Below are 26,853 nucleotides of genomic sequence, written 5' to 3' on the forward strand. Positions count from 1 at the left end.
CAAAACAAGTGATATCATTGAATACATGAATATTGAACTCAAAAACAAGTGAAGAAAAGTTGAAATAGTGAACCTTGACATTAGTCATGACACAAGCTCACCACTAGCATCTATCGAGATTAAATGATGGAACTTGACACAAGCTTGATGCCTCTCGATCTATTTAGATATGCATATCTAGAATTCTCATATTAGAATTTTTGCCCATGATAACCTCATGCGAGAGTGCATGAAGTCTTGCCAAGTGATGCTCTAATTTTGTATTTAGCCTTTTTTTTTTTTTTTTTTTTTTTTTACTGTTACCCAAAAGTTCACATTAACTTATTTTACTATTATCTCATTAATTGTCTAAGCTTACACCACACCTTTCTCTATTTTTCATGTCTTTTAGCATACTCACTATTTTAATATTCATAAAAAAAAAAAAAAAAAAAAAGAAGAGAAAAGAAAAGAAAAGGTAAGGACGAATAGTAATGACCAGCCCAATAAGACCCTGGAGAGAGATAGAGAGACAAAAATATTGTAGATTGTTAAATAAAATGCACTATTTCACTATATATTACCAAAATAAAAGACTTCAGACTAACAAAACATTTGAAAGAGAGAAAAATAGGAATCTAAGGGGTCATCACCTTCGTTATACTGGCCTCCCACCACCATCAAGATACCGAAACTCCTATGGGTATTTTTTTTTTAAAAAAAATTAGGGGCCTAAGTATGATTTAGGTTTAGATAATTTGGTTGGATAGTTTTTGTTTTGAATATATAAGTAAAGATAATATTTGATGTGCAATGTAAACCCATATTCTATCATGGTTTAATTTTAAATCATCTATAAGACACATGTATACACACTTGGCCACACCATTTCTTAATGTTGCACTATTGATGAGTGGAAGATGGTCAGAAAGTTGGATATATTTTCATTTCATGGTATTAAATATGTGAACACAACACAAATTAGTTGATTTTCATGGTGATGTTACTCTTTTTGTATTTATTTTTGGTTTTGTAATTTAAAAAATAATACTTTTACCTTAAAAAGGCTACAAATATGCAGTGAAACTATTAAACTAATTTTTAATATTCAAAATGTATATGTTTCTTTACTCTAATTTAGTTTACTTTTTCTTTATAATATATGTACAACATTATCTAAAACCGTCTTACATAAAATATCACAAAATTATCTATGCATCGCATGGGCAACTTACTAGTCTTACAAATAGTATATCAATTTGAAGGTTACTAACTACATATGGTACTTTGCTTCTAATTGGTCTGGTTTTCTCAACTATATGAAGTAGCTTATTCTTCAATTTAGAAGTGATGGAAGCAACTAACTTAGATTCTCTCACAAAACAAGTATAGAGCTTGTTAGAAAAACATTTGTAGTAATATTTCAAGGCTCAGCCCTTTGGTATAACCCTTGGTAGGATCACATTGAGGGGACCTAGGAAGCAAATATGAGGAACTAGGAAAAAGCATATAAAAGAGATAACTGAGTTTTATGTCACTATAAGCACTAGCATCAGGTGTGTTAAATGCAAAATTTTTAGCATTTAACACACCAAACAATAAAAAATCACTTATTTAGAGCATTCACATCCGAAAATTGTATCCCATCATATTTTACCATCCCAAAAAGCTATTTTATCAATTATACCATACCATTTTACAATACACCCTACATCCCAAAACTCTCTTTTTTTCCCCATTTTATTTAAATATTCTTTTTTATTCATTTTTTTACTATTTCTCTTTTTCTCTTCCTTTTCCTTTCTTTCTCCCTCAACCTCAAGCACTGGCCATAATAGATAAAACCAAAATAGTTCAACACACAGTCACCTCCATAGCCACCACTCCACCACCATGCCACCACCAATACACAGTCACCCCCACATATCCCAACACCACCCACCAGACCATCAAACCAAAACCAAAACCAAAACCACATTTAAAAAAAATAAAAAATAAAAACCATCAAAGCATCAGTTCAAACCAAGCCAAAACCCCACCATCAGAGCCACCATCAAACCAAGCCAAAAAAAAATTCACCATTGAAGCCACCATCAGAGCTACCGACGAAGCCATACACACAGCACACATCAACCTAGAAATCCACCAATCTCCATTGAGAAACCCACGAACTCCACTGATCCAAACCCACGCCACCACCTGACCCATGATACACCAATCCACCTATCCAAACCCATCACCTGACCCACAACTCCAAACCCACCACCTGACCCACGACCTACACAGCTCACCAACCCAAACACAACCCACCATGATCTCTGATCTTCGTCGATCCATGCCAATCCAAAATCCAAAATCCACACCAATTGCCATGCTGTGACCACGAACCCAACCCAACTCCGGTGCAAGCTTTGAACAACAGAGAGATGTGAGATGAGAGAAAGAGTGAGGACTGAGGAGGGAGGAGCTCTGCGAGAGAGAGAGTAAATGAGAAACACCATCCATAGAACTTGAGGAGAATCGCATTGTAGAGTCGCACTGAAGAATAAAGTAATGTTTTTTGGTTTTACAATTGAGCTACTGTGCGATTCTACATTTAGAATTGCACTGTAGCACAATTGCAATTTTCTTTTTTTGCTATAGTGAGCTTTTACAAGTCCGGATGTTGGGTCTTTTTGTACCTTTATGCTAAATTTTTCCTACATTTTCCATTTACAATCCCCACTGCAGATGCATATGAGATGTGCCAAATGCCAAATAATTTGGCACAAGCTCAATTCTAAATACTAGTGTGGTATAAATATTGGTTTTTTTTTTTTTTTTTAATTCCAACTTTCTCTCTCTTCATGATTGTTGATATTGATTTATATTATTTTTACTTTTTCTCTCTTACATCTATCTTCAATGTTTTTGGGAACGACAAAAAAGAAATGATAAAAGAAGAATTAAAAATAATAAAGAAAAAATATTTAACTAAAATGGTAAAAAAATAGAATATGTGATGTAAGGTATATTATAAAGTGATGTATTAAAATAGATAAAGTAATTTTTTGATGTGTTAAAATAACATTTTTTTTTTTTTTTAAATGCCTGATACTAATGCTTTGCTATATAAGTGCAATAAAGTATAGTTGGATAAGAAAAAAAACATACTTTTGGAGATCAGATTTTGATTGGAAATGGTAATTCTGGTAAACACAAAATCTTTCCTGCTGAAAGGTTAAATTGTTCAGTCATGTCCCTCTATCTGAGTGTATAAACAAGGGATCATTCTATTTGATACAAACAGAAAATTTTATGCTTTCATCTTGTTTTCATCTTATAATATGTAAGTTTGTATAATACATTAGACTTCAGTCCAATTCATGATGGGTCTAGTTGATGGGGCTACCTCTTTCTGGCTTTCAGCCTTGGAATTCCACCCAGGTCCCATTCGAATTGAATCAAAGATTTCTTGTTAGTAGATTCCTTTAATCGTCAATATCTTGCATGGTGATTGAAAAGAAAATAACTTGACATGATCATCTAATGTTCCTGTAAAGTAATGGCATTTTTACTGATGCAGAACCAAGGGTTTTTTGTGTGTGTGTGTGTGTGTGTGTAAGCAACACGCTACATCAGCACGTAATGAGGGAAGGTCTCGCACTTGATGGAAAGGTGTCCTCAAAGTTTGGAACTAAAATTTTCATTATTGATGCATTTCTGTAGTTAGAAGGAATTAGGTACTGATAAGAGAAAATTTGGTATATTTGTTTAGCTCATATGTGCACCAGAGTGTTTCGGCATCTTGGGGAATTGAATTTGGTCATTGTGTCAAACATAACATTTGAACCATAAGTTCATTCTTTAACAGATTCTGTAAAATATTAAATGTTAAAGAACCAAAGTGCATTGCATGTGCAACTAAATTAGCCTACAGTAAAAGCAGTACAACTTGTTCACAAACTTTGTTCATTTACAATAAAAGAAAAAAAGAAGATTTTGTGTAAGCAATTTCTTTACAGATATTGGAAGTACCTCATATACCTCAAAAGAGTATTATGCGAACCAAAATGCCGATTTAGATATAAGAGGTAATCTGGAACTTTAACAAATGACCTGGTTCTGAAAAATGAGCATGTTGTTACAAATAATGTCAAGAGGACCTTGATTTCATTGGTTACTGCTCTCTTGAAATTGTGGATAGTCAAACTGAACAACAAAGTATTTTTCTTCTTTTATCTTGAGTTTCATTGTTTAGATGCATCGCACTTGACTTTGCGGGGTTTGCTTTTGCTAGTCTTTTTGCTGCAAAAGGTAGAACTGAATGAATTGGTCCAGTTCTTGCTGATTCAAATTCTCAAGAATAACTGTTAATGAAAAGTATAGGACTTCCAAGCTAATGATATTATCATATCTGGTAGGATGAAGGAAACTACTCATTCCAAATGCTTGTATTTCCTAGAATCTTAACCATGTAATACTAATGTTCTGCAATGGTGCGTGCTTCGATGTACGCAAACATATCTGCTTATATTTTGCAACTTTTCTAGATATTGAAGTGAATGCCAGAATGGACAATTGTAAGGATGCTATCCTAATTGTGCTCATCTACTGACGGCTTGCATAATGGATCTAAAATTTACCTATTTCATAGAAGAGATCGTTGATGTTCTGTGAAGTTTTCGCAGATGTTTCAATGAAAAGCATCCCATTTTCTTGAGCAAATTGGTCCCCCTCCTGTAAATTGACAAGAACAAAATGAGGTATATACATCTGGATACATGAATCATAAATATATGTGGTACGTCAAACCATCCTGAATGACAATCCTAATCAACAAGCAAGGGTACATGGATCAGACAGAGTATAACCAAGGATAGACATGTTAAAGTGCTGATGCAAATTTATTTAAAAAAATGAAAAGATGGAGAAGTGTTGAGACCTAATATTTTATTGATCATGATAGTGTGTTGAAGCCAACCACACAACTATGTGTTGGATGAACAACATATCAACTTTAGTGACTGAAAAATTAAGAATTCAATCATCATAATCCTGAAGGAAAAAAAGGGATGGGATCTTATAAGTACCTCAGTCTCAACCTCTCTCTTTGCTTCCAAGTCAGATTTGTTTCCAACCAATGCCATCACCAGATTTTGATTTCCTGAAAATAGTGATATGGAAAAGAATATAATGTGCCATGTATCAACAATGGCTAAACAATCGTCCTAATAAATTAGTTCATTCCTTTTAAGTATAATACAAGGTCTACACATGTATCTATACAGGGAAAAAGCTAAATGATGATTTAGACAAATAGTTGCAGCCACAAGTCACATTTGAATTTGTGACTGCTGGGGTTTGAAAAGAGAGAGTGAAGATTCCTGACACAAAAGAAAGATGTAGATTATACCATCTTAAACTAATAGAGACTGTCAAATAGGCCAACCAATTTGGATGGCAAGAGAAACTACCCACTAAGTCTAAAAAAAGCAACCGCAAAATTTGTCACTCTTCTACATGGCTTATACAAGTGACAACGACATGTAATCATCAGCCCTCTAAAATCAATTGACAAAGCTGAATGTGTCATATATCCAATAAAAAATTTTCAATATAAACAGAACCTGAAGATTTCACAAATGGCATAGTGGTATAACAAGTAATGAATGCTTTTTGCATAAGAAAAATATGCAATTCTTCATACTCTAAATACTTGAATTGTGAAGATCAATATTGTCAGATAAAAGAACATGATGAGAGCACCTATTTTGGTTAACTCACCTTGTCTTTGCAGTTCTTGAACCCATTTTTTAGCTCGAGTAAATGTATCCTGAAGCCAAAACACCATATAAAAGGGTTAAGACTTTACAAATAAGGCATAACAGAATCTGGTATAACCAGTACTAAAATAAATGAAAAACATATAAGATTTGGGCTTCCTTTGAATTAGAATTAGTTGAATCCACAGCCATAAAATAGATTGGCAAGCATAGGCAGTCTATAATAAACTCAGGATCAAGGGATAACTTCACAATCATATATTAGTCCCTTCCACTTGACTGATAGTACCTTGAAAATCATGATTTTTTACTAAAGTCAATTCATTGTACCATATCTCACTGAGAGGAGAGATGATTGAGTATGATAAATACAAAATACATCTCACAGCCATGGCCATCAGTACAGACACAGAGTATCTGTGAAAGAAAAGGTGGGGATAATTTTTTTGAAATGATATATGTGGAGGGAGGGAAATGCATGACATAGTTGTTCTAAGATGTGGCTTTGCAAGGAATATATAGTATAGGACTGGACCAGTATAGAATCTGTGGTATATGGCTACTAATTATATTTCTTATCCTTTTCTAATCCTGTGTATGCATAATAGATAAGTATATAAGTATAACAGCTTGCTGTTCTCTTCTGTATGAATAACATAGGGAGGACGAATAGTCCAACTAAGAATTACAAAATCATGTCAATTTTCAGTGAAGCAATTAATTATATTGCAATAAAAGTTGCAAGTAAGTACTATATTCATGAATTCAATCACCGGTATTTTTAACACTTTAGTTGATTACTTGCCACTTAATTCATCATGGTAATCCTGAAACTTCTGAATCCATCCATAGCTCTAAATAATGAAATTCAACCATGATAATTTTAACAAATAAGTACCATGCTTGATATGTCATACACAACTACAGCTGCTGCTGCACCCCGATAATACATAGGAGCCAAGCTATGATATCTCTCTTGTCCTGCTGTATCCCATATATCAAACTTTACCGTGGCTTCAGCCAAGGATAGTATCTGAGTGAAAAATGCTGCTCCAATGGTCGGTTCCTGCATTTACTAATGTCATTGTCAAGGGTCCTCAGCAGTGAAATGCATCGATGAAGGACCAAAAATAAAAAAACTTTTGTGTAAACAGGAGATAAAAATGGACCTGATTATCAAAAAACTGGCCTTTGACAAATCTTAAGACTAAACTGGTCTTCCCAGTTCCCATGTCTCCTAGAAGCACCTGTAGAATTTTTTTTTGGTTGTTAGGATGATACACACTTATTAGATAAATTATCAGGTAAAGTTTCAAGCTAAATTACAAATTCAAAATGAAGAGTAACTTAATGTTATTTATTCTAGAAAATCAGGTCAAGAATCACAACGTTCACCAGAAGTTCTTCTCCATCTAGGTCTAAACATTGAAGCAATAATTTTTTAAGAATGACAGGATACAGAGCAAAGAACAACTTACGCTGCTAATTCAAATCGGTTTTTACAGCATATATTAAGTTTGTTTACATAAATGTATATAGTATTAATACGTGCTTCAATGTGACCAAGCACTCTTATAAATTCAGCAGAACTCACATGGTTGTGGGTAATCAAGTATTTCAACTTGTGGAAATTATCAATATAGTGATATACTCTTTTATGGGCTAGGCTCCCAACTTTTGACAAAGATGTCTAGAGAAAGAACAGAACCAAGAGAAGTACATTGTAAACCAAGAGTGCAACCCAGAATTGAGTAACTAAGACAACAAACTATAACTTATAAAATCCCCAGGAGGTATGTGCTGTTCGAATGATTTGTCATATCAGAAACGAGGTCTTTCCCAGAAGGGGAAATTAGCTTCTGAGTGGATATCAGCGTTTAAGGTGAGAAAAGCAGGGTGGGATTTAAAGACAGCAGAAAAGCAAAGAAAAACTAGGATACCAAACATTCTGCAGTTGTGGAAACTGGAATGTTCTCTGGCTTGTAGTATTTTTTCTTGCAAATCATCATAAATGGGGCATTTTCAAGAATGGCAAACATCATCAATCCAAACTGATGAATATACTGAAATCCAAATATTTTTATACAATACCATTGAATCCAATTTCTTAAGCAACCTAACTCCAATAAAAGTTACATATTTAGCTACTCTGTGCCATGCAATTAATTTGAAACCTAACCATTTACATTATCTATTGGCACCTTTTTTACTGTCTTGAGAATCTGTACCCACAAATTATCATTCAAGATCATTATTTTTTCCCCATTCAATATACCAAATTGACTTTTTTTTTTAATGTATAAAGAAAACAGCTAAATAAATGAAACTAAAAACACATCATACCTGCACATATGGACCATTCAAGTATAAACATAAACATCAGAAATAATGATTTCAGGTCAGGATGTATAAGGTAACAAAAGAAAGAAAACAAATAATTAAAGAATGGCTCAAGAACAAAAGGGTAAGACATACCCACCAGCTTGGCTTGTATAATCTTGTTGCCAGGTTTGGCCATTTCGATTACTTTGATGAAAACTGTAAAGCTCTAGAAAAAAGAGGGCCTTAAGAATCTTAAGACTTTAAGTTTAGAGAGAGAGAAAAAAAGAAAGAGAGAAGATGTTGTTGGTTGGGAAAAAAAAAAAAAAAATTTATATGAACAAGTTATGATAGAAGAAACTCAATGAAGTAGAAGAAAAGGGTTAAAATAAGAATGGTGGTTTTGTTGACTGGTAGGTTTGCGGCAGTTGCTTTTTTAATTTGTTCTACTTTCATAAATTGATAATAATAGTTTTTCTACCTTTGAAAAGCATTCTCTACTCCCTATAGCCCAACAACAGTGCGGTTCATGTGCCATGGCCCACGCCCCATGGTGTACGCTCCCATTGGATATTATGGGACCTACCAACTCTACATATGTACCACTCGTGAAGGAGACAAGAATTACAAACTCCAAGGACTGGTGGTTTACTATAACCCCAAAAATTTTAAGAAGAAAGGAAAAAAAAAAGAAAAAAAGAAAAGAAAAAAAAGGTGGTTTTGTTTACTAGCACAGGATGGGTCCAAGGAGATAGCCATGGCAAAACAGCTGGATTGGGTCAAATCAAACGGGTTGTGAGTTAAAAACATGTTATTTTTAGTGGGTTAAAAACGGCTTACGGGTCAGGTCGGGTCGGGTTGGCCTGTACTTTTCACATGATTTTATTATTATTATTATTATAAAGAAAACAATATGTGTTTGCCATTTAGAAAGTCATCTAATAAATTATTTTGATGTAAAATGCATTATTTTGAATTCATCACTTATATCAAGAATGAACTTAGTTAAATTTACTAATACTTATTCAATAATTTTAAAATTATACAAATCCTAACATTGATATTTAAAGCAAAATAACACAAAGATAAGTAAAACAAATACACAAATTTTATTTCTACACAATATTAACATTTGAAATATAAATTTAAAACAAAATTACAAATGACTTATTGGATAACTCATTTGACAAAGAATAAAAACATATAAGAAATTTACAATCATGAAAATTAATTTTATAATCTATTATCAATTATGGTTGACACTCTATTTTAATTTGAGATATACATTAAAATTTGATTATTTACTTATTTATACGTGCTCTCTTTTATGAATATCATATTATTGTTAAGCAACACACACTCTAGGAAATATCATAATTTATTTTTAAAAGCCGTTTATTTTGGATATAAGTTGTTAAAATTAGGTCTAAGCATTTATAATTTATGCTAATTTGATACTTTGACTTCACTATTGTCACACTTGTGAATGTTTCTCACACATGTTTATAATTTTAAATCTATGTTTTTAACTTTACTGTAACCAGATAATCTTGGTATGTACTTTACTATTTGATATCTAAAAATCTTTACTATTTGATATCTAAAAATCTTTACTCATTACAGAATGTTCAACCATTCATTTTTCAATTAATTTGCATGCAGTTATGTAAATGTCTCAATTGTTTCCTTAAAACTCACAACAAACAATTAAACAAATATTGTCTTAATTTTGTCTATTTTTTTATCAAAAAAAAAAGCTTTAAAAAATGGTTCGAGTGGGGTCGCGAGTCAGGTCAAGTTGAGTTGGCCTGCAAAAAAATGGGTCGAGTCACGGGTCAACCTGTTTTTGCTTCAGGTAAAAAAAGAAAAAAAAAAAAAAAAAGGGATTCGGGTAAGGTATTTTTCGAGTCGGGTTTGAAAATTCTGACCTGTTTTGCCATGTCTACAAGGGGACTGGATCGAATAGTAGGATTGCTTTGTAGCTTAGTGATTTCTAATTATAGAAAAAAAAAAAAAAAAAAAAAAAAAAAAAAAAACCTTGCCGTACCTGAAGGTTACAACTTCTTTAAAAAAAAAAATAATAATATTACTACATATTTTGAAAATCTAACTGGTATATTGCATGTTCTTTATGCTTTTAACATACATATCAAATTTTGTGCTAATTAGATATTATTTATTATATGATCCATAAACTTATTTTTTATGCATAATTTTAGACTACAAAAAAATTGCAATTTAAACAATTAATTGATGACATAACTACTGATTTTTTATTTTTGACTATTTGAAAATTTTGTAAACATGAAAAATATAATAAAATAATTTAATCCAACGGTAGATTTGTCAAAATTCACATCCAATAAAAAGATATTTAGTGAAGTTGTAGTTTTAGGCTACAACCAAATTTGTAGCAAAACTTTATCAACAAAAAAAAAAAAAAATTGTTAATGGATTTATTTATTCCCCAAGTTGGATTGGTGGTTCATTGTCACTATAAGATTGCTATGATTTTATGTGTTTTGTAAATAAATAAACTAGTTGATAGGCCATAAGTTAGGTACAATACATAGAAAAGTTTAACATAATATGATTTTTTAATTTTTTTTATCTAAATATGAAATTTGAATAATTGTAGTAATTATTATATAATAGATATTTTTATTCTTATAATTATATTTGTATATGTAACTATATATCTAGCATTAGGAATTTATTATAATTATTTTTATTATCTAAGAAAATATAATAAGCTAAAATTCTAATAGAAGGTTTATATACTCATATAAAATATATATTTAAATTGATAATGTGTAAAATTATGAAATCTAACGTGTATGGTTCTTTACAAATCCCCCCCCCCACCCCCACACACACATGCATATATATATATATATATATATATATATATATAGCGGATAGTAAGTGTTGTAAGTTACTGTTTATATTCAATCAAGTTGACTGGTTATACCGCCATAGTTATCCATTATTTTGTGCATTATACATTATTTGGTATCCCAGACCTACACCTCCTGACCTCCAATATGAGGAAAGATCGAACTGACACTTCTCAATAGTACACATCTGCAACAAACTTTGGGCTAAAACAGAGATATGGAAAAACAGATAACTGGGAAACAATTGATTAGCTTAAACAAATAATAACAGAATAATGGACAGAAATTTAAACGGGAGGCTCAGCCTACCACCAAAAGAGATTACAGTAAACAAAGACTGAGAAGAAATAATAGATGAAGAAAGTGATATATGGGAGTGGAAGTGCTATCAGAAAATAGATGTAAAATAAAATAATGTTTGTTAGAGATAACATACTCAAAATAATGTATAATGCACAAAATAATGGATAACTATGGCGGTATAACCCAACTTGATTGAATATAAATAGTAACTTACAACACTTACTATCGGCCAAAATGCCTGCTGAAGACTGAAGCGAAGGGCTCCTTAAATAGCTGGAGGAGGCCTTGGATTCTTTCAGGAGACTGTTGGAATCACGAAAGGTGAAATGCTTTTACTCTTAGGTGAAAATCTTTTCAGCCGAAAGTAAATAGTGATTTGAAGGATTCTGTCGGGATACTGTTTGGTGAACAGTAACGGTCACTGCTCATGAACAGTGTTCTGTCCCCTTACTTTTCTGAATAGTGATTCTGCACAGTGTTCTAGTACTGTGTAGTGAATATTAGTCTGTCGGTTGCTTTGCTGGTGCGGGTACTGTTCTAAATAGTAACTGGGTTGTAAAGGTGGTTCTTGAGCTATTCTAGGTCTTCTAGAGCTGTTCTGGAGCATCTGAGAGCTGTACTAGAATTGCTTAATCGCTGTCCAAATTATAACCATCATAAGGATCTTGGGAATCCTGAAATGGGTCAATTGGAGCACGATTAACTGATACTTCTGAAGAGGCAGGAGAGTTCTTTTCTTCTGACTCTAACTGTTCTGATTGGAGGAGCAATTGCTGGGCAAGATTTTTGAGTTCTTTGCTAGATTTTCTGGTGATTTGGATGGAGTCTAGACTAGATTGTGATATTGTACAATGAGCAATGGCTCGTGGAACTGGGGGAGGGAATTCATTGTGTATCTTGGCAATAATTTCGTTAAACCTGAAACTATCTCACTATTTTACAAAGAATTCTCTGTCTAACAGATTCTGGTTGATTGCATAATTCCACATGCTGATCCAGTGAATTTTGTACTTAACTGACATGTGCAAAATTGTTGGAAATTGGGAAGTATGGCTGTCGGCCTGGAATCTGGTGCTGAAATACCTTAATGCGTCCTGCAGAGGTTCTAGGAAGTTTTGTGGAATTGATCCAAACATTTCCTACCACTAGAGGAACCATGAGGGTATCTGACCTTTGAATTTTTTGTCGAACTGTATGAATCATGAGTGATCATAATTCCTGTTCTAGTAGAACAAAACCTTTTCGAAGGCGTCCATATAATCATAACAACTGTACTGGGGTTTTGATTCCTTAAGTACTGTAAGTGTTCTGAGTGAGGAGGGGTGTCCCCAATCTTTATAGCTTACAAAACTTTGGATTATGAATTTATGATAGAGGACTTCAGAAGGGTTGTTCCGATCTATGATATTTTCTACTCGGACAGACTTTGCTTGAATGAGAATGCCTTTGTAGAATTTAATATCTTTTTTCGGACTTTTTAGGAGGAAATTCCAACCTTTGGGTAGGACTGCCATTGCTAGTACTAGTGGATCTGTTATGTGGATCAGGAGCGGTTCGATATAAGAGATGTGCTGGACAAAAGGTTTTTTGATGTAAGAAGCTTTTCCTATTTTGGGAGGAAAAGAAGAAGAAGGTTGCTTGAGCATTATTGGGTCGAAGGGTTCTTCAACTGTGTATGGAGAAATTGCTTTGGGAGGGGGTGTGACTAAAGCAGAACTATAACTGTGTTGTCCTTGGGGCCTTTGGTAATTTGGTTTTGGGATGGTAGACACCAAATAACGATTGGCAACAATGGATGGTGACACAGGTATGATCTTTGGTGGATTGGAGAAAGGTACTAAAGGACCAGGGTTCTTTGCCTGACTAGTACTTCTAGTGGTTTGCTGTTTAGGCAACTTTGGAGGTTGGGATTGTATTTACTGATCAAGGAGTTAGTAAGGGATTTGGAGATAAAGGTAATTAGGTTATAAATGTTTAATTTAAGCTTTGATTTAGAATGATGAATAGGATGTTTTAAAGGAGTGATTCATCCTCTAGCATTAGATCTTGCAGTACAACCCTCCCTGAGATTCCTCAAGATGACGGAATGATAAACTCGGAGTCGTACCAGCTTTCAGATCTAGATCAGAAGTTAGGAGATTGGAACATACCAAAAGTACCCACAACCCAGGTCTATAAGTCATCATCATGGTCCTTGAAAAAGACTTTCAAAACAGACTACCATGTTAGGACTGTAGAACAAATCTACAGTATCAACAAGGAGTATGAAACATGCTACTTGTTATCCCTTGTAGCAGTGAAAGCCCACAAGGAAAAAGATCACAAATTCCTCCATATTGGTTTTGTCCAAGTAGGAGTAAAACCATTGATCAGAGAATGGTTGAACAATTCAATCCTCATGGCCCTTAGGTATACTTGTCATGTCAGATTTGATGACAGCCTCCTAGGTACCATGGAATCCAGTCTAAGTGGTGGACCAGTTCATTTCAACTGCTTCCCCAACCTCACTGTAGCACTTGATGACCCTCACATCTTGAAGGTCCTCACCCTCAACATCAAAACCCATGGAACTTTCATGTTACATGGAGCTAGTCAACTTGCCTTTATATACAGAGTGTATTATAAGTGCATGAGAACAAACATGTCTATCCAGGCCATAGACAAGAGAAAAGTTGGTGAAACCACCCTTATCCAAACTCCAGACGTTAGATCCACAGTTCAGGTACCCAGAACCCTGAAATGGTCTGAAATCACTTTCCCAGCACATTGGACTATAGATAATGAGAACCATCATTTACAGATCCAAAACCCAGATCTAGATTTCATCCAGCAGTTGACCGATAGAACGGTTAGACTTAGCTTTGACCAGTCTAGGTATAGGTCACCCTTAGAATATAATGAACCTAGGCCCAGATTTTCGATAAATCTGCACCAAATCCTTTCATCACGGATAGTGAAGGAATCACTACCCATCCTTTTGGCCAACTAGTTAGGTTTAAGTTTCTTAGGAGCCCAGAGCCTAAAGACATTAACAGTCTCCAGGAAGTCTCTATTTCTAAAACCCTTAACCTCATCAAAGCCAAAACCCAACACCTTAAGTACCTTGGTAATGAACTAAGTTACAAAAGAATTGATGAGCAATTAGCTTGCAAAAGCTACCAAGCTGAAATCAGAAAGTTTGAAGAAAAACTTAAGCAAGATGTCTGCTCTGGTCTCCCCATAGCCTTTTGGCATAGAAAAAGGCATGAAGTTGCTCTACCTTATGTCAAAGATTTCCATGAAAAGAACATCCCTACCAAAGCCAGACCTATTCAAATGAGTTAAGAACTTATGGATGCTTGCAAAGCTGAAATATAGGATCTTCTTAAAAAGGGAATCATCAGAACCTCTAGGTCACCATGGTCTTGCCCAACCTTTTATATCTAGAAAAACGCTGAGATTGAGAGAGGTGTCCCTAGACTTGTCATCAACTACAAGTCCCTTAACAAGGTCTTAGAATGGATAAGGTTTCCTATCCCCAACAAAAGAGACTAAGTTAACAGGCTTAGTAAAGTAATGGTTTTCAGTAAGTTTGATATGAAGAGTGGTTTTTGGCAAATACAAATCAGAGAGTCTGATAGGTACAAGACAGCCTTCACCACACCCTTTGGCCACTACGAATGGAATGTAATGCCCTTTGGTCTTAAGAATGCACCTTCTGAATTCCAAAACATCATGAATGAGATTTTCAATCCATTCTCCAGTCATACTATTGTGTACATTGATGATGTACTCATCTTCTTAGAATCCCTGACTCAACATTGGAAGCATCTTAGAACATTCTTCCAAACCATTAAACTTAATGGTCTTGTTGTCTCAGCCCCAAAGATTAAACTTTTCCAAACTAGTGTTCGATTCTTAGGCTTTGATATAAGACATGGCGTCATCAAACCCATAGATAGAGCCATTCAGTTTGCAAAAAAGTTTCTAGATGAAATCCTAGAAAAAACCCAACTTCAGAGGTTCTTAGGATCCCTCAATTATATTTCTGATTTCTATCAAAATCTCAGGCAAAAATGCAGACCTCTTTTTGATAGGCTTCAGACAAATCCTCCTCCTTGTACCCTAGTACATACTTCTGTTGTCCAAGATATCAAAAAATATGTCAAGACACTCCCTTGTCTAGGAATCCTCTCAGAAAATTCCTTCAAGGTCGTCCAGACAGATGCCTCTAACATTGGTTATGGTGGCATTCTTCTCCAACGTGTCAGTCCCACTTCCATTGAACAAATAGTTTGTTTTCATTCAGGAATTTGGACTCCCACTCAGCTTAATTATAGTACTATTAAAAAAGATATTCTATCTATAGTACTATGCATTTTATAATTTCAAAGTGATCTTTTGAATCAAAACTTTTTATTAAGAATTGATTGCAAATCTGCAAAATATGTTTTAGAAAAAGATGTTCAAAACATTGCATCAAAACAGATTTTTACATGATGACATATATATATATATATATAATATATATATGTCAATCAGTAGAACTGTATGATTCTTGACAAATCCCATTATATTATATATCCTAATTCTAATTATAATAGAATCACTGTTTTAAAACGAAAAAGAAAAAAGAATAGACCGGAGTGGAATAAAGTGGATTTTTGCTTTAAATAGACTTGTGCCACATAGAAAGTCTGCATTTTTTTTAGATATATTAAGTACCACAGACACCAACAAATACATTTTGATAAGAATCAATGAACTTGTGGCAAGTGTGTGATTAAGATCAAATGGTATGTTGGAAAAGCTAATCTAAAATTTCCCTATTGCAAATCCTTCAGATATAGAAATAAAAATTACAATCAATTATGTCTAGTCTATAAAGTTACAATGTTCTTCAAAAAAATTAATTATAATTTTTGTATATTTTCCTTTTAGATAGGGTTAATTACAATGAAATAACACTAGCTATAGGGATGGCAAAAAGTATCCACCCCATAGGTACCTGCCCGACCCAACCCAAATGGGTTGGGTTTTAACCAACCCATGAGATAATAGGGGTAGGTTTAGGTTCTAATAATTCAACTCGTAGTGGGTTTGGGTATTATGCATACTTAACCTGCATACATGCAAGTTTACTTAAGTACCCTTAAATATATATATATCTCACACTTCCAAACTCTAATACCCTATCTCATTCTCTCAATCTCCGTTATCTGAGCTACCACCCTCTCTCAATCTCAGTCACTCTCACCAACCCACACAGCCACACTCCCAACCTCACAGCCTCATCGTCGCCCCCCTTAATCACTCTCACTCTCCCTCCTCTCTGCGTCTTCACCTCGCCGTCGATGCCAACTCCCCCTCTATCATTGACTCACCGTAACTCACTCTCAATGATTTGGATTCGTTCTCCACCATTTTTTTTTTTTTTTGGGTTCGTTTTCATTCTTGTTTCTTAATGATATGTTCGTCTTTTTTTTTTTGGTTGGGATTTTTGTGTTTGTGTTAGGATTTTGAAAGGGAAAATCATAAATTTGAAATTTTTGTGTTTGTGTTTGTGTTAGGATTTTTGTGTTTGTGATTGTGATTTTGAAAGGGAAAATCATAAATCATAAATCTGAAATTTTTATGTTTTTGATTTTTGTGTTTGTGTTTGTGTTTGTGTTTGTGATTTTGGGTTGAGCATGACAGGACAAAGCCCATGGGGCCCAACGGGGTGGGTTTGGGGGTTGAAAAAACCCGTTTATTAAATGGGGCGGGTTCAGGTAATAGAGGTGGGCCCACAGAGCATGTTCAGGCATAAAGAAACCCACCTCAAATCCAACTTGTTGACATTCCTAGCTAGCTAGCTGCGTGACTGCATCACACATGCTAAGCACGTGTTTGAAAACTCCTTTTATTCTTCTAAAAAAAATAAGTAAATATAAAAGTTCTAAATCTAAAAATTTTAGTATGCCATGACCCATGTGCTCCATAGTCCTTTTTATAATTAAACAATGTAAGAGTGGTATCTGTGGACACAACGAATTGCGGTGTCTATAGTATCTCTTATAAATTAGTTTGGTTTACCTCCAGTACATTTTTAATCGAACATATCATTTTGTTTTAAATATACAATGACAACTGGTAGTGAGTTTTAATCTCTACTTCTTATTTAGTTAGTGGATGATGTGATAGTTTCTCAATAAAATAAAAGGAGATTCTAGTTAAAAAACTATTGAAAGTAAGTTGAACCCCTCTTAAATTACCTTCAAAAATATTTTATTCCCAATGTCCACTTTATTTAGGTCTGAAGTATTAAGATGTGAAGGTTGGAGTTTTAAGATTTATATATTTATAATATATATAATTTTTTTTAAATAACTAAATGCATGTGCCAAGAGGCTAAATATTTAAGAAGAAATGAAACGAGAAACACTTAGTTTTGATTCATCTCTCTAACACATTGATTCATCTCTTAACACATATTTTTACATATTAGATATCTCAACAATTGAGTCAAAGACATACAAAATATTCACTTTGAAAAGATTGACAAACCAATATAAGTTGGAAGACAAGTTAAATTTCCCAAGGAGAATGTATGATATAAAACTAAAAAGGGTTAAGAGTTTTTATTTTTTTATTTTATTTTATTGGGCCAATCGGTTAGAGTTAAAAATAAACATAGGGTAATATTTTTAAATTTAGTAATTGTTTTTATTATAGAAGTGTTATTTTTGTAGAGTTGACAAAAATATTTTGGTTAGTTTTAAAATTAGTAAATCACTCTTTCAAAATTATTTTTTTTAATTTGTTTTTCCATACTACTTATCTTTATTGACATATGACATAGAAGTCTCATGTCATATTGATGATAGTCAAAAACTCATCTTTCTCTCCAATGTCCTGTTTAGCAAAAACATTTAACAAAAAACTAGATCATTTTAAAGAGTTCATTAATATGGCCACAAAAAAATCCTATCATTTTTTCTTTTTCTTTGTTAATAATTTGATGCTTAAAACAGGGAAATGTTATTGAACTAATTGAGCTACAACCTACAAGTGTGTAATATGAAAGTTTATAAATAAATTAGTTTTTTTTTAAGAAAGTATAAATATATTAATTAATATATAGAGATAATGAAAAACTATAAATGTATAAGACTTTTAGTTATAATAATGAATAATGTGAAAGATTAATTATTTTATTGTTATGTGCCACATTAATTTCTTGATATATTTAATCTAATTCAAATATCCAAGACCTTGTAACTCAAATGACATTGCAAAAGTTTAATTCATATTAAATTAGTATTCTATATAAACAAATCCAATTCAAATAAATTGGTTTTCTAGTTTACTTCAATTGGATAGCTGGTCGAATCAGCACAGAAGCTAAATAATGGTGCCTTTGTACTGGGGATTGTTATGACTTATGAGGGATTCATGAGGACAAGTTATAGCTGGTCGAAGCTCTAGGTTGGTTTGGTGGATGGTCACTTATGTGCTGTTCTTCTAGGTGGCATTGATGTATTAAAGTTTAGCCAATAGTCTCTCATTTTGTCTTGAAAGTGATGGTAACATTAGCTCGATCGAGTTATGCGCGGAGGTGTTTCTCCCAATTGAGTCTCTTTTGGACATCTTCTGAACGAATTCAAGCTTTGTCAGGCATTTTATTCTGCAATTTAGTTCTGTTGGAAAGGAAGCTAATAGAGTGGCTCCACAAGTTGCTTCATAATGCTAGGGGTCTACTAATGAGTTTACTGTACCTCTTTTTTCTTTTTCTTTTTTTGGATAGAGAATTTATTGTACCTCTTGAGCCTTGAGGGCATGTTATTTTTCTCTGCTGCTTTGGCAGCTGATGTATTGTCATGCAATTAGCGTTTTAAATATAATATTTCTAACTTTATATATATATTGGCATTTTTACGTCAACAATTATTATAAACTTTTCACAAATTATATAAAATGAAAATATTTATTATATAAAATTTGCTACTCAACATGATAATGAATGTGATTACAGGTGCCCATGGGTCGGGTGGAAAGAAGAGTGACCTGAAACCAACTGCCGGCGTCATTCGGTTTAGTCGGCTTTGGGTTCGGGTGGAGATCAAGTCTATTCGTCCGGTTTCGAGTCGTCGCTAAAGCTGTAAAATCATCGCTGGATCTGCAAAATCATCGTCGGAATCTACAAAATTATCATCAGAAAATGCAAAAACTCATCATATCTGCATCAAAATTGCCGAAATCTACACCAAAATTACTGAAATTTGCTGGGAATAGTTGGATCTGGCTAAATCTCACCAAATACGGTTGAGAACTTGCTGGATCTCCTCGAATTTGAGCTTGATTTCATTAGATTTGTATATAACTTCCATCGGGTTGGGTGGCTCGAGTTTTAGAGAAGAAAACTCGCCACTCGACATGCCGACATTGGGCCTTGGGCGCGAAAACCTAAAACCGACCAACGGGAGCATCGGTTTGAGCTGAACTAGGGTGGAGATCGGGTGGGTTGGTCAGTCCGACAGGTTGCAATCGGGTTAGGACATCCCTAAATGTGATTAGTGAATTTGAACAACATAATTATTTTATAATATATTGAAACATGAATAGCAGAACTATACATAACAAATGCAAGGTCAAGTGGTAACGATCCAAACCAAATATGACAAAAAATCACTTCCTGATATGCTTGAATTGAACCCCTTGGAAACTGAGCGAGTTTTTCCTTTATGTATTTTTTATTTTATGTCTTTGATGAATTGTTCATAAATAACCAATAACACCTAAGTTTGTAAAAATTATGTAAGAAAATACAACTTTTTTTTTTACCTTTTGGACTTCTCTGGGTTTAAATGTCAGCCCTTCAACAGTATTGTACCCTCAATCCAAATCTAGGCCTAACCAAAAAGTGGTTCCAATCCTATTACTATTAATTTTATGCTACTGTAGTGTTGTACCCTAGCCTGCCCTACCGTAGCGTTCTTAATTTTATGGTACTGTAGTGTTGTATATTTGTGTTTCTGGTAACTGGTTTTATGTTTGTGGATTACGTACAGAGAGGCGAAGCAAAGGCGTTGACAATGCAAGCAAAGTGGAAGTGTAATTAGTATCTTCCTTGATCTTGATTCTTGACTTTTCCATGATCAACCTCATGCTCATCTTTGCCCTTTGTGATCTCTATTGTAATAATATCAATATCTTCCTTGGTCCTGACTTTTCCATGATCAACTTCATGCTCATCTTGCTCCTTTGTGGTGAATCATAAGGTTGAGTTTCTCTCTTTTAAGGCCATACCTTAACACATTGGACCAATATGCAAATCAACCTACTATGGCACTACTGTGGGGATAAGCTTTTGTCTAATTTAGAATCTCTAAGCCGTTAATAAATTGCTACTCTACCAGGATATTTAGCCAAAATAGCAACTTCTGGCTTGTTCATAGCTTCTCACATGATGCATAATTGTCCGTGCTTTGCATCTATTGAATTCACTTTCTCACATAATTGGTTCAAAGTCTTCCCTGTTCCTTTGTAATCTTGAGAATAGCCTTTAAGTCTTGAGAAAAAGTTTTGAACTGAGATTCTAATTCTACGTTAGTCACCATTATCTTTGATAAGAAGTTTTGTTGAGTGGTTGGCGCGGAAGAAGATTTTAGCCACAAAATCTGATACCAAATTGTAGTAGAAAAATTGTGAATCATAAATAAATTGTGGTAGGATTTTAACTCTGATACCAAATTGACGTAGAAAAATTGAAGAACTTGCCTACGTGTGTTGTGGTGGTTTAAGGTTTAGGAAGATTTGTGGATTTTGGGTTTGGAAACCTTTTTAGAATACTGGTGAGGGTTCAAAGAGAGAAAAAAATTGTACTTATGGTTGAAAAGAGAAGAAAAAAGTAGAAATATACTTTTTTTTCTTCTCTTTTCAAAATATATATATTTACAAAATATATTGTAAAAAATTCTATTTCTACTTTTTTCTTCTCTTTTTAAACCTCACCATTATTCTAAAAAGGGTTCTAAACCTAAAATCCATAAATCTTCCTAAACCTTAACCCGCCACAACACACACAGACAAGTTCTTCAACTTTTTCCACATCAATTTTTGGTTTCAAAGCAAAAACACTTCTAAAATCCTACCACAAATTTTTTTTTTGATAGAATCTTAATCTGCCAACTGCTCAACAAAATTTCTCTTCAAAGATAATGTTGACTAACGCAAAATTAGAGTCACAATTCAAGGCTTTTTCTTAATTATAAGACTTCAAGGCTTTTTTCTCAAGATTACAAATGAACAAAGCAGACTTTGAACAAATTATGTGAGAAGATGAATTCAATACAAGAAAAACTTGAATAATTATGCACTGTGTGAGAAGCTATGAACAAGCTAAGAAGTTACTATTTTGGTCAAATATATCCTGATAGAATAGCAATTAATCGACAACTCAAAGATTCTAAATTAGACAAAAGTTTATCGTCACCCTTGTTGGCAAGCTAGCGTTGCACCAATGATCCCTTCAAAATCTGATTGATTTAGTTGTGCAAATTTATTGCCATAGTAGGTTGATTTGCATATTGGTCCAATGTGTTAAGTATGGCCTTAAAGAGAGAAACTCAACCTTATGATTCACCGCAAGTCCAACTTCAAGAACAACCAAAAGAATGCATTACAAGGACAATGGAGATCACAAAGTAGCAAGATGAGCCTGAGGTTGATCATGGAAAAGTCAAGACCAAGGAAGATATTGATGTTATTGCAATGGAGATCACAAAGGGGAAAGTTGAGCATGAGGTTGATCATGGACAAGTCAATAAGACCAAAGAAGATATTAATGTTATTGCTATGGTTCAATTCAAAAGGGATTTTAAGTTGAAAAGCCTTCCAATCACATATTTTATTATTCCAAATGAATTTAATGATATGGTGAAAAAAAGATTTTGTTGCTTGTGAATGTGATTGAAGAGTTGGTACAGGTTTGAAGTTAATTTGAAGCTTGAAGGTTCATATACTCAACTTGAGGTTGAATTTCTTCCAATCATAGGAGAGTGATGCAGCCATAGAAGGTTAATATGTTATTACTTTGTAAATTCACCTCTTTGAGAATTATTTTATGGGGTCCATGTGTAGAGTCCAATTGAAGTGAAAATCATGTGGTTTTAATGCTCAAAGTACGAGTCATTTAGGGTTACTTCAATTTTTCTTATTTAGGTTTTATTTTATTAGTTTTGGTATCTAGGGTAAATCTATAATTTTTGCAACTTCTATAGACACAAGGGAATTTTGATAATTTGGCTGTATCTAAAATCTTCTAGGTAATAGTTAAGTTTTATTTTCTTTGTATCCTAGTTAGTATATACAAGAAAGAGTCTTTATACAAATCATGCTAAATGTATTTAAAGAAGATGGAGGATTGTTAATAAAATTGAGTGTTTTTTCTCCTCACTTTTTCTTCTTTCTTTCTTCTTTTGCTTTTTTTCTCTGGTATTGTTCACAGCTACTATTCAAAGATTTCGGAAACATTCTATTTTCATTTCTTTTTCTTCCCTTTTCCGTCATAAATTAAATATTTTCTATTTTGAATCCTAACCCTACTTCTCAAGAGATTCTAACTTGAAAACCCACAAATCTTCCTATACCTTAACCCACCACAACACACATATAGACAAGTTCTTCAATTTGTCCTACGTGACTGTTGCTAAAGTAGGCATGTAACAGAGAGATATTAGAAATTTGGGTTTCCAATAAGTTACTCCTCCCATACGTGAATAAGAGTTAATTTGAGGTGAAATTATACTATTGATTCCTAAATCTTGGGTCAAATTTGTCTTTGAAAAGATTCTTTTTTAGTTCACACAACTGTAAACTCTACCAAGTAGAGTGCCTTGTGCTGTTGAATTTCACAACTTAAGCAAGAATTATGATAGTAATATATGGACGGGCTAATTTGGTACATTTAAAATTTATTAAGGACTAAAAAAAGGATTTTTTTCAAGAATTAAAATAGAACTTGACCCAAATTTTAGGACTTAAATATTAATTTTTGAGAAATGATATGTCTATAACATTTTTACAACAAATCTTATGTGGAAGGTTGTAACTAGTTGTTATTATTGGGGTAAAAAAGTAATCTTAGTGTTAGTTTCAAATTTGAACCAATAACAACTAACCACCTGTGATTTGTTATAAAAATATTGTAAAAATGTTGTAAACGTAACATCTCTTAATTTTTTTTCCTTAATTTTATTTCCTCTTGGCTGACGTGGAAACATTGCCTGGGTTTTTTATTAGAGAATCTCTTTTTTAGAGTTTGACTAGCAGAGTTCCCTCATTTTTTTTTTTGGTGAGAGTGCTTAAAGGGATTCTCTTGTGTGTGTAGATCCTTATGCATCCAAAGAGAGTTTGAACAGCTTCAAAAGAAGCCAAGGGACTTTCAAGGAACTTTTTTAAGAGTAATGAGATGAAATGAATTAGTATTTAAAGGGTCTTGATCTGTAGTTTGTAATGCTCAGGAGGAGGGACTATTTGGTTTGAGAAAGCCAGGTGATTGAAATACAGCTTTCTAAGGCACACACACACACACACACACACACACACACACACACACACACACACACACACACACACACACACACACACACACACACACACACACACACACACACACACACACACACACACACACACACACACACACACACACACACACACACACACACACACACACACACACACACACACACACACATATATATATATATATATATGGATTTTTCAATAATACCACCATCATTCACTGGGGCTCTCAGTCAATCTGTTATCTTGTACTTCACATTCGATATTCGCTCTGAACTTCCATAGGCATGAACATTACCAGCAAATACTATATCAAATTTGTATTGAACAAGCCAAGATTCAAACATCATTCTCATGCTTTTCCCTCCCATGTAATTATAGTTGTTACTATTGTTCCATTGTGAGTGCAGAAGAGCAATAAACCATGGTGAGTGCGGAAGAACAATAAGCCATGGAGTCTCAGCTCTCTATTAACCTTTGGAAGCTCTTGTTCAAGCCAAAGGTTTGTTCCTTAGTGATTGGCAAAAATGCATTTTGTCTTCCGTAGAGATTGGCATTCTATTAACCTTTGGAAGCTCTAGTTCAAGCCAAAGGTTTGTTACTTTGCCACCCAAAGAGATTTTGAGAATATAAGGATCAAACCTTTAAGGAATATTGTATAAGCGAATTCTTTTACACTACTATGTCAATCAGTTAATATTTACTAGTATTTGTTTGTAGAGAAGCTAGCCTTAAATATCTTATTGGTTCCTTCTTTTTAGGATATATAAGGGTAAATTATCAAGAGATGTCTATCAATGAAGAAGATCAGGACCAGTTCTAGAGACTAAACACGTAGAAGGCAATGATGAACTCTTCACTTTAAACTTTCTAAAAAAAATAATAATAAGAGCCGGGGGGGAAAATAATAATAATAATAAAGCAACAAAGTGATGATTGTAATTTGCCACTATAGAGATTCTAAAAAAAAAAAAAAAAAAAAAAAAGCCACTATAAAAAATTCAACTGTTGTAATGGAGGGGCAAAGTGCTTGTTACAAAAAGTTAAAAGGAAACAATGCTAATTTGCTATATATGTTTCAAACTAAAAGGGGAGCTTTACAATTGCATTATACTTAAGTGGAGGAAAAAGTAATTTGCCATTAAAAGAAAAAAAGTGATTATACATTTTAAATTTTTTTCTTAAATACCACGGGATTTGAATTTATTGTATTTGCTACATGATAACTGTTCATTTATCATTATATCAATTGTCAAGACACCAATACCCTTTTTTTTTTTTTTTTTTTTTTTTGAGAGGGGGGAATCACTACAAAAAATGCTAGTTATAGCTACATTTCTTTTAGCTGCGTTTATCCCTATAGCCGCGTTTCTTGTAATAAGTGATTGCATTAGTTAAGGATTTTTATTTTTATTTATTTTTCATTTTAAATTTACTCTAAAGAAGTGGTAAATGATCATTGAGATTATGTTTGGATGACCTTATTTTGACTGTCTTATTTTTTAAAAAAATACAACTATAGTTAATAAAAGTGAGGCTTTAAAAAACTTTACATCAGTTATTGGTGAAATTCAATTTACATTTTAATCTAAAACAAACATAACCTTAGCATGTAAAGTTCATGGTTAGACATCTACTATTTTCTAGTTCCTGTCTCTATGGTATTTAAAGATACAAGTGAATGTAGTATTGTAATAATTAAGAATTTTAGGTTGAATCACCACTGTTGAATCCACAGTGGTTATTCGGCATATATTGATGAATATACAAACAACATCATTGCAATACATTTATAGTTATGCAAGTATCATATGATTTTGAGATATATTATCACATGTAGGAGGCAACTTCTTCTTTTTTGGAAGTACTTATCTTGGTATTACGGAGGTAATAATTATTACAATTACATTCATATGTGATTTGCTAATATCTTATTCCAACAATTATGCTTGAATTTTTCCAGAACATATCACACTAAGTTATGCTTGATTTAGTGTTATGATTTAGAAAATTGAAAGCATAGGTTACTCTTGAATTAGTGTTATATGTTCTAAGAAAATCTAAGCATACTTGGGTATGTCTGTTCTTAACAAATCACCTATGAATCTAATTTTAAGGTTTATTGGCTCCATAATACCAAATGTTGTTGTAGGTCAAATTCCGTAAATCTTGTATAGCAATGGATAAAAGTTGGATGGAGAAAAGGAGGGGTGACATGGAATATATTCAAGGTGTAGTTAGATTTGTGGAATTTGCATCTTTACATGGGCGCGATGGGAAGATCTTATGTCCTTGTACCAAATGTGTAAATATGACTTTAGTATTGCCACTTGTGGCACGTGATCATATATGGAGTAAGGAGATTCTTTAAAGTTACAAACATTGGAAATTTCATGGGGAATCGGCGGCTACACTGACGGTTACCAAATGTGGGAGTACTCATGTGCAAGACTTCCTAAATCAATACAGTGACTTCCGTGGGATGTTGCACGATTTGTGCCCTATGCATGAAATAGTACCCGAACCAATGGAACAAGGTCAAAGTGTGCAATAACCGACTAAAGGTCCGAATGATGATGCACAAAAGTTTTACAATATGATAGATGATGTGGACAAACCTTTATATGACAGTTGTACAAAATTTAGCATATTCTCAGCCATTGTTGTGTTGTAGTTGAAGACTTTTTGTGGTTGGACCAACAAGTAATTTATTATGTTGCTTCAACTTTTGAAAGATTTACTTCCTTCATATGCTAAGTTGCCAAAGGACCATTATGAGGCTAAGAAGATAATTCATGATTTGGGTTTGGGTTATGAGAAGATTCATACTTGTCCCAATGATTGTGTGTTGTTTTGGAAGGAGAATGTTAACCTCGAGGTGTGTCCTTATTGTGTCGCTTCAAGGTGGGAAACGAATGAGGCATCTATTGTAGGTAATAATGCCTCATCCAATAAAGGAAAGAAGAAAGCTGCAAAGATCCTACGGTGGTTCTCCTTAAAGCCAAGATTGCAGCGACTATTTTTGTCACCCAAACTGGCTAGTT

The 26,853-nt window shown here is 33.5% G+C and overlaps 1 protein-coding gene across 2 annotated transcripts; it reads right to left on the minus strand.

The window, feature by feature from the left end:
- Positions 1–3,902: 3,902 nt before the first annotated feature.
- LOC115988405 (ras-related protein RHN1-like) lies at positions 3,903–8,417 on the minus strand. Of its 2 annotated transcripts, none has more exons than XM_031111956.1 (7): positions 8,224–8,417; positions 6,914–6,991; positions 6,643–6,810; positions 5,746–5,794; positions 5,052–5,125; positions 4,605–4,698; positions 3,903–4,266 (listed from the first exon to the last, which is right to left on the minus strand). In XM_031111956.1, the coding sequence occupies exons 1-7, from the start codon at positions 8,260–8,262 to the stop codon at positions 4,166–4,168; spliced, it is 603 nt and encodes a 200-aa protein (XP_030967816.1). In that variant the 5' UTR covers positions 8,263–8,417; the 3' UTR covers positions 3,903–4,165. The 2 variants fall into 2 exon arrangements, with proteins under 2 accessions (XP_030967816.1, XP_030967817.1); XM_031111957.1 differs by having other exon boundaries at positions 8,220–8,395.
- Between the last annotated feature and the right edge of the window lie 18,436 nt (positions 8,418–26,853).

Source organism: Quercus lobata, chromosome 5, assembly GCF_001633185.2.
Source record: "Quercus lobata isolate SW786 chromosome 5, ValleyOak3.0 Primary Assembly, whole genome shotgun sequence".
Taxonomy (NCBI): domain Eukaryota; kingdom Viridiplantae; phylum Streptophyta; class Magnoliopsida; order Fagales; family Fagaceae; genus Quercus; species Quercus lobata.